At 46.2% G+C, this 9763-nt stretch overlaps 1 protein-coding gene and 1 pseudogene across 1 annotated transcript; both read left to right on the top strand.

The window, feature by feature from the left end:
• Positions 1-1967: 1967 nt before the first annotated feature.
• On the top strand, positions 1968-6008 carry LOC100138729 (zinc finger protein 384-like; annotated as a pseudogene).
• A 1533-nt stretch (positions 6009-7541) lies between these two features.
• LOC785193 (branched-chain-amino-acid aminotransferase, cytosolic-like) lies at positions 7542-9763 on the top strand. The gene is given in 2 exon segments (XM_059876295.1): positions 7542-8188; positions 8190-9763. Coding segments are annotated over 2 exon segments (1191 nt in total). The 3' UTR covers positions 8734-9763.

Below are 9763 nucleotides of genomic sequence, written 5' to 3'. Positions count from 1 at the left end.
AAAGTGAAGTCTCTCAGTCACGTCTGACTCTTTGCGACTCCATGGACTGTAGCCTAAGAGGTTCCTCCATCCATGGAATTTTCTAGGCACGAGTACTGGAGTGGGTTGTCATTTCCTTCTCCAGAGGATCTTCCCTACCCAGGGATTGAACCCGGGTCTCTGGCATTGCAAGCAGATACTTTTACTGTCTGAGCCACGAGGGAAGCTTGCTTGGACCTTGGTGGTGCCCAAGTGAGAAGTCACCCAAAGCTTCGTGGCTGTGGTTGTGGTGAGCCACGCCCCCCATACATGGGCCCCAGGGCACCTCTGTGTCATCACCTGAGCAGGATGCCACCCTCCGACAGCCGTGCTGTCCCAACCCAAGCTCAGGGACACAGGCGGGAGGGCAGATTGCGGGTGCGGCTCCTGTGGGACATGTGGTATCGGATGTGGGCACGGGACCTTCATCCTTGGGTTTTGCCCCAGGCTTCTCTTTACCTTCTCACTAGAATTTCAGCAGGACCACAGGCGACCCTTGAGTCAGGGGATTGGGCAACCACCCTCTGTGGTCGTAAGGGAGTAATGACTTATGGTCGCCCTCCTGCTCCTGGTTTCGCCTTGGCAGATCCAACCAACTTGCATTGTGTATCAGTATCAGGTCAGTCGCTCAGTCGTGTCTGACTCTTTGCTACCCCATGAACTGCAGCACGCCAGGCTTCCCTGTCCATCACCAACTCTCGGAGTCCACCCAAACCTATGTCCACTGAGTCGGTGATGTCATCCAACCATCTCATCCTCTGTCATCCCCTTCTCCTCCTGCCCTCAGTCTTTCCCAGCATTGTGTAGTTCTGCACTATTTCCTATTGGAAAAAATCCACATGTGAGTAGATCCGAGCAGTTCCAACCTATGTTTTGAAGGGTCAACAGTATTTTACAAAAGCATCCCTGGTTAAGGTGTTCTTCCTCAGGGCGCAGAGTGGTGCTTCTTACAGAAGCCGTCACAGGGGTCCTCCTACAGAGCTGTGCGTGCACACAGGGACAGGCCAGTCCCACAGCCACCTGAGGGCCAGTGCCCCTGTGTTCTTGCTCGAAAGAGTATTCTTATGTTGATGCTGTTGGAAAAAAGTTGACACACTGAAAAGTGTGTGTTAAAACTCACGATATTATTTAAGTTTAAATGTGGGTTTTACACCAAAATGAGAATATATTAAATTTTTTTCCGGTTTTAATGGAAGTAAACTCATTAACAACTTGTCCTTTTTGTTGTGAAAGTCACAGTTTAATAGGCAGTATATTTGTAATACTACATAAAGTGAGTTTCTTCTGTAAACATGGACATCCTACACTAAATGAAATATGTAAGCATACCAAGCTTTGTTATTGCAATCAGAATTTGTTCAAGGTCACTTAACACTCAGCTATTAACTGTGAACCCACGTGGTCCGGGGTCTTTTCCAGTGGAAGATGTCTAAGCACCATCCCAAGCTTTTCTGTACTAATTGATCTGTTTGTGATGTGTGCTTGGTCGCTTCACTCCTGTGGTCTGTTTACATTGTCCTTTTTAGGTCTACTTTGTTAATGTGTGTGTTTACCAGGAAATCATCGTTTTTATGAGTAAATCATCATTATCATCTAGGTTTCCAATTTGAAGCAATGGATTTCTCTTATTTGACTTTAATTTTTCTTCTCTTTCTGGTTTTCTACAGAATTGTCACAATTGATGAGCACATACTGATACATTATTTTGAACCGCAATCCATATTTTATTCAAGTTCCCTTCCTTCTGCCTTTTTATGTTCCAGGATCCCATCCAGGGCACCACATGACATGTGGTCATCATGTCTGTTCAGGCTTTTCTGGGCTTGTACAGTTTTCGACACTCCCTTTGTTTCGATGCCCATGACCCTGTGGAGGAGGACTGGGCAGGTCCTTTGAGGCTGTCCCGTACTGGGATTTACTTGGAGTTTCTCTCATGATTAGACACGGTCATGGGTTTTGTGGAAACAGATCACAGAGGTCAAGAGCTTCCTCACCACTTTATGTCAAGGGAGCAGGCCCTCAAGACACTTATCACTGTTGATGTTAACTTCGGGCACCTGGGTGAGGTCCTTTGTCAGGGTTCCCACTGTGTGTTGAAGCCTTTCCTGACTGCTCCCGTTAATCCTGACCACTCTCTTCTCTGAGTTTCCTAGCTCTGATATTCAAATCACAAAGTAGTCGTCTGCCTCCTTCCTGTAGTATCTGTTCTCTGGGAATCACGTGTCTAAGAGTCTCCAGAAAGTTGATAGTTTTGGGGAGAAAGCAATATTCTGCTGTCCCTCCTGCCCCTGGCTCAGCCCTGGACTCATGGTAGGAAGGCGGTCATTAAATCAAGCTTCTGAATCGAGTCCCCCTAAACTGAGTTCCCCTGCTGAGTTTATGACCCCGCTTTCTATCCTTTCTTCTTCCTTTTCTTGTCCCATCTGTGCTCCCCTCAGGACTGAGAAAGATCAAAGAAAAGGGGAGGGGAGGTTGAAACCAAACAGGACTCTGCAGGGTCCTCCCAGGTACAAAAGACCCTCTATATCCCCCATTTCTTGTTTGTAGAGAAAGGTTTATTCTCCTTGGCCTTTCCTGAGTTCCAAAGAGCAGACATGTGTAGTTCCTAGTTAGGAAAGGGAGAGAATGCACGCAGGAAGGAAAAGCAGACCCAGATGGTCTTAGAGGAAACAGCCCTCATAATTGCCATTTTTAATGTTTGTGTGTTTCACCGGTTTCTGTGTCATCAGAGGCAAAACAGCTAGCAGAGAGGAGATGAAGAGGTTGGAGTTCATTGTTATCTTGTGATATTTCTTAATCATAGTTTTGAAGGTCAGAATATCTCTGGGTTTGCAGTCCTCTGGCCAAGTGGTCCACGGCTCGGGTGTAGGTGAGCTAACCTTGCTCTGGAGAAACAACCTGACTTTGTATGTTAATGATGAAACCTGCAACAGCACTACGACCCTGGGGTGAGTGTTCAGTGGGCACAGGGTTGAGGTCAGAGGGGACAAGAAAGTGGGTGAAGTTTTGGATAGAGAGGTTAGTCATGAACTTGGCACAGGAGCTCAGTTTTAGGGGACATGGTTTCATGGAAGGTTGCTTCTGAGAACAGAGATTAAAGGGGGACTGCAGCCGAGGTGAGGGAGACACAGGGATTCTGGTGGTGGGAGAAGAAGTTGTAGATCAGAGAGCTAAGGAAGAATTTGGAAGTTTGGCTGATGTGGAGGAAGGAATTTCCCTCCACCTCTTCTGGCTGGTCTTAGATTTAAGTTGATATGAAAACAGATTAACAGGAGAAGGTCACATAAAGGTTTAATAACAGATATACCCAAGAAAACTGTGTAACTCTCCAAAATACTCTAAAACCTCACCTTTTCTTTTTTTCAGAGATAATGCACTTATAAACACAGAAATGGTTACAACAAAGATGGCCATATGAATGGGTATATATACATATATCAATTTTTATATATAAATCTGTGTCTGGAAACTGACTATGGGTCTTAGGAAGGTAAGTCCAGTCATCGCATTTCCCCTAAACTCCCCCTTTTCTTCAGCCCCTCTTGTGTGGTTTCACAAAGAATCCACAGCTCCTTGGACTGGGAATGGGGAGATAGAGTACAGGGCCTCAGCTGGCAGAGAAGGTGAGAAGCTCCAAGGAAAACCATAACCCACACTTCTAAGCCCCCTTGACCACTTTGGGGATCTCCTGCCCCTTGGCAATCACGTCTAAGGCCTTGCCCCTTCACAGATAAAGGGCATCTGACTCCCCATCTCCTTCCAGCATTAGGTAGGAAGTTAAGTGAGATCATGAGGGGAGGACAACCGCTCCCAGGGATGGGGGTACTGGAGGAACCTCTATTCTTTTGCCAGCAAGAATAGAACAGGAGGCTGCTTGCATTTAGGGGTCCCTCTTATCTGACATCTGGGAGGACCAGCCTTTAGTCCTTCCTCAGCCTGAGTCTGGAGCTTTATGAGGGTAAGGAGAGAGCTGGTGCCCATGCTGGGAATGTCTCGGTGAGGTCATTAGCGAACACCTTCCCTGAGCACCAGCCTACAATTTTAAAACCTTTGCTTAGGTGGGGAGGCTCCTCGATTACACCACCAGCTCAGAACTCTGCCCATCAGGAGGGCTGACGTTCCTTCCAAAGAGGAGTTGGGAAGAAGGATGGTATCCTGTCAACCAAGGCTGTGCCTGCGGAGATGTGCCCAGGGAGATGGAGCCATGGTCTGTCAAGAAGAAGAGGACTTTTCCCACTAAGAGGAGTTGGGGAAAGAAGGGACCAGGACTTCCTCCCCTTCTTCCCAGTGGACAGCAGCACAGGTCTCTATAAGCTCACCAGGTGCACCACCAGGGTGGGGCTGCAGGTGACAGTGAGGCAGATGTCCTTATGGTGCTCCACTGTCTTATAGGGGTTTAGGTCAAAGGGACGCTGGGATGGAGGGTTGGAGTTTCTGTCCCCACATCCCCACCTTTCAAGACTGCCCCAGGGGACTGTTAGTTTGGTGACTGTGGCTACTGCTGCTGTGGTAGCTGTGAAGCCAGGGGGGCCTGGCATGGGCCTCAGGACAGACTGAGAACATGATTTTCATTAACAAGATGAAGGATCAGCTGTTGCCAGAGAAGGCTTGTGGGCTGGCTCTGCTCCCTTACCCCACCTTGCTGACAGTGCCTGCCTTGGTGTCCCTGCTCTTGGACATCAGTATGGACACAGAATCCAAGACAGACCAGCCAAGTGTCCATTACACAGAACATTATGGTGTTCCCTGTGCCATCAACAGATCTGATGACCGCTGGAGTCTCCTGTTCTCAGAGGTGGAAAAGAGAAGTGAGTCAATCAAGCATCCTGGTTTGGTTATCACATCCCTCTCAGGCTCCCTTGTGACCACAGCCTCATCGGCTCAGACCTTCCCCATTTAGCTCTCATGACTGTCTTAGCTCTTCCCCCAGCTCACAAGCCCTGCAGGTAGTCCCCAACATCACTAAGAACGTAGCGTTGACCCCAGCAGAGGAAGGAGGTGGTGGTGGAGCTGGCACTGTGGCTGCCTCTGGGGCTGAAAGAAGAACCAGGCGCTGGAATCAGGGCTGCCTAAGATGAATGACCCATATGTCTTTTCCCCTAAGGATGAGGATGGTCATCAGAAAGACAGCAAGACCTTCAGGTGCTGGATGTGCTCCCTGACTTTCTACTCAGGTCAGAGATGCAGATCCACTCCAAGTCACTCACTGGGGCCAAGCCCCACAGGTGCCCACCCTGTTCCAAGACCTTTGCCAATAGCTCCCACCCAGCCCAGCACACCTGTATCCACTCAGGTGCTAAGCCCTACAGTTGTAATTTCAGTGGGAAATCCTTCTGCCAGCGCTCTCACCTCCAGCAGCATACCCAAATCCACACCAGGGACAAGCCGTACAAATTGCTCACCCAGGCTGTGAGAAAGCCTCACACAACTCCATCCTGTAGAGATAAACCCACAGGTGCCACAACTGTCAGCAGGTGTACACAGCCGCAACCTCACTGGAGGGGCACCTGTCCACACGCAGTGAAGTAGCCCGAGGTGCGCTGTCTGCACCCTGTGTGTTGGAAACGTGCTTGATGAAACACAAGCACAACACAGCTCTCCTGATCTCCAGCAGCAGGTGCAGCAGTGGCAGTGACAGTGGTGGCTCAGACCTTCCCGTTAAACATCACCTTCAGCTAAAGACAAAAGAGGAGGTGTGGGGGATGGTGGTTTGGGACCTCAAAGGGGAGGAAGGCAATTCACATGCAGATGGAAAGCAAATGTTTGGTAAACAAATTGTTGGGCTGCACCTGCAGGCCTGCATGCCCTGTGCTTGCCCAGCCTCAAGACAAGAGAAAAAGCCTGGAGTCAGAGATGGCCACAGAGACATCAGTGGTTTAATGGATGGGGGATCTTACATATGTGAAGTGAAGCCCTGGAGCGACACCCCACCACATGTGGTAGAAGGCAGGCAGGACAGGGCAGCAGTCTTCCCTGTCCGGGAGGAGTGAAACCATGTATAAGCCCCGTTTTCTTGTTTTTTGAGGTTAAGGCTGATTCAAGAGTTAACAAGTGGGGAATGTGAAGATGTGGAAACAAAGAATAGCTGTTGAGGTGTGGAACTGGTAACAATTTAGACTATAATTCCCCCACATAGAAGAATTACTGGACTCCAAGTTTCCTAAAAGATACAGATAAAGGCCTGACACACATGCCCAAGTTGTTTTTACAGGAAGCAGGCTCTCTCCTGACTGCAACACTGTAAACCTAGACAGGTTGAAACCCGAAAGTTGATGATGCTTCAAACTTTACCTTGATGCCAACCAATCTGAGAATTGAACATGGGTTGCTTATGCCCTGCTCTGTGAACACTATAAAACTCCTCACTAGCTCCTCCAAGACACACTCATTAGCCTGTTGTGGCCCCCTCTGCCTGGCTCAAAGCAATAAAAGCTACTTTTTTCTACTTCACCCGAAACTCTCTCTTGTTTCTATTCGGCACCAGTGAACAGAGGCTGAGTTTTGTCAACAAGTCTTGATAAGCACAGATTAAAAACCAGTAATATTTTAGGCAAAAAAAAAAAAAAAAAAATTCAACTATATTTATCAGCTTACTTAGTCCTATATAGTTTTTTTTTTTTTTTGGACAGTGTTATGAAATCAGAGTTTCCATTAGACTTTTAAAATATCTTGCCTAGTTTAGCAGTATGACTTAAAATTTATCAGAAACATCCTTTCAATGACCCTTTTTTTAAAAATTTATTTGCTTATTTATTTATTTTTGGCTGCACTGGGTTTTAATTGCTGTGCTTTCTCTGGTTCTGGTGGCTTCTCTTGTTGCAGAGCACAGGTTCTAGGTGTGTGGGCTGAGTAGTTGGGGCACATGGGCTTAGTTGGTCTACCTCATGTGGAATCTTCTTGAACCAGGAATCAAACCTATGACCCTGCATTAGTAAGCGGATTCTTATTTACTAGACAGGCAATGAAGTCCTCTGTGACTCTTTTTGAAGATATGGCAGTTTTGCAAAGCATCAGCTTAGCTGCCTATGGATGATAAAAGTCTTAAAAAGGCAAAGGTTAAGATCTGATTACAATTCTTCTTGGCAAAGAAGCTTATCCAAGTTGTGACATGCAAAATTTTAAGATAACAACTAAAATTATAACATTATACCAGGACATATACAAATTTCAGGAACTTTGAACAATTTCTAGTATGTATATTAATAACATTTGTTCATATTGTATAATCTGAGGAGGCTTATCATTCATTTGACAATGCTTTCTGTGCAACTTAACATACCAAGAAATTATAGTCAATTATATATTTTTATATATATATTCCCCCCCCCCCCCCGCCCCCCCGAGATGCCTCAGGAGCTCTCTGAAGCATCCCAAAGCTAGCTGAAGTCAAAAGAACTGTCAGGTAGTTAGTATAGGAAAAATGAGTCCAAAATGCTGGTGACTAAAAGACAAACTGAGCTTGTGGCGCCGGGCGCAGCGTGTCGCCGCCGCTCTCCGCTGCCGCGCGCCCCGGAAGGCTCCCCATGGCCAGCCCGCCCCCCGCCGCCGCGGCCCTCGTCCCTCAGGACTGCAATAATGGATGCTCCGCAGAAGGTACCGGAGAAGGCGGATCCAAAGAGGCGGTGGAGACTTTCAAGGCTGAAGATCTAATAATCACACGAGCCACCGTTTTAAAGGAAAAACCAGACTCCAGTACTCCGGTTTTTGGAACGGTTTTTACAGATCACATGTTAACAGTGGAGTGGTCCTTGGAGCTTGGATGGGAGAAACCACGCATCAAACCTCTTCAAAACCTCTCACTGCATCCGGGTTCACCGGCTTTCCATTATGCTGTGGAATTATTTGAAGGGTTGAAGGCATTTCGGGGAGTAGATAATAAAATTCGTCTGTTTTGGCCAAACCTCAACATGGATAGGATGTACCGATCTGCTATGAGGGCAACTTTGCCGGCGTTTGACAAGAAAGAGCTTTTAGAGTGTATTCAGCAGCTTGTGAAATTGGATGAGGAATGGGTCCCCTACTCAACATTTGCGAGTCTATATATCCGTCCTACGTTCATTGGAACTGAGTCTTCTCTGGGAATCAAGAAGCCGACTAAAGCCCTGCTCTTTGTAATCTTGAGCCCAGTGGGACCTTATTTTTCCACTGGAAGCTTTAATCCTGTGTCCCTGTGGGCCGAAGTATGTAAGAGCCTGGAAAGGTGGGACCGGAGACTGCAAGATGGGAGGGAGTTATGGCTCATCTCTTTTTGCCCAATGTGAAGCAGTGGAAAATGCATGTCAGCAGGTTCTGTGGCTCTATGGAGAAGATAATCAAATAACTGAAGTTGGGACTATGACTCTTTTTCTTTATTGGATAAATGAAGATGGAGAAGAAGAACTGGCAACTCCTCCGCTAGATGGCATCATTCTTCCAGGAGTGACGAGGCAGAGCATCCTGGACTTGGCACACCTGTGGGGTGAATTTAAGGTATCAGAGAGACACCTAACCATGGATGACTTGACCACAGCTGTGGAGGAGAACCGGGTGAGGGAGATGTTTGGTTCAGGCACCGCCTGTGTTGTTTGCCCTGTTTCGACTACACTGTACAAGGATGAGACTATACACATTGCAACTATGGAGAATGGTCCTAAGCTTGCAAGCCGCATCTTAAAAAAACTGACTGATATTCAGTACGGAAGAGAAGAGAGCGACTGGACAATCACGGTAGCCTGAATGGACAAGAACGGGACGTGTGCGCTTGGGACAGACTGTGGCATTTGAATTATGGGAAATGTCTTTGGCTACCTGATTTTAGTTGTGCTGTTGTTCATATTATCTGCGTTACCAGGGTGATTGTTTCCTCATGCCAGAGAAGACAAATCACAACTGTCCAATGATCTTTTCTAAACTTGCTCCTAGAAGTTTTCCTTACCTTCTCTAGAGAGTTGATTATGGAAGCCATATAATTGTAGAATTTTCCTCCATAATCTTAGTGCCTCCCTTAGGGCTTCACTCAAATTTTTTTTTTTTAATGTTTATTCTTTAGCATAAGTTATGTTCTGCTTCTCAACCAATGAGTGTCTTTGTGTTTGAAAGCTAATCTGAGTACATTTCATAGGTACCATTTCCCGGGCCACATCTCCATTCTCAGAAAAGTGTGTTGTTGTTGTTGTTTATAAATCAAAACTTAGAGAAACTGGATTTCTTTCCCTTACATTTCTTCCAGGTCCCCTAAGTCCTCTTAGGGAGAATCTCTCCTCCTTCCTGATATCACAGTCTGCACCAGGCTCCATTGGTACATCAACAAGACCACCCCTGCTGTCTCCAGATTGTGTTTAATTCGTGGGCAGGCTTCACTACAGGACTGAGGGTCTTGTGCCTTATAGATCTTTGCATCCCCCAGCCTGGCCCATAGTAAGGAATGAATGAACATTTAGCTTCTATAGAAGTGTACCTTCTTTGTTTCTATATTATGAAACTTCTTTACTAGAATTTGTGATTGATTCTGACTTTGTCTATATTTACCTCATGTTGTCTTTAATTTCCATGGACTGCCAAGTCATTAGAGATACTCTGATTGTAGTTTGTTGGAGGAATGATTTATTTGAAGAGTGTCTGGGAATTAAAGTAATAATTCTAAAAAGATGGTGATATCATATCAACCAAATGGAAATGACATGTTATATGTTATATGTCGAATACATAAATGTTAAAGTGTTAAGTACAAAATAAATCATATTTAGTTTTTTGGTAGAAAGAAAAA

This window comes from Bos taurus, chromosome 17 (assembly GCF_002263795.3).
Source record: "Bos taurus isolate L1 Dominette 01449 registration number 42190680 breed Hereford chromosome 17, ARS-UCD2.0, whole genome shotgun sequence".
NCBI lineage: Eukaryota > Metazoa > Chordata > Mammalia > Artiodactyla > Bovidae > Bos > Bos taurus.
This window is presented reverse-complemented; position numbering and strand designations above follow the sequence as displayed.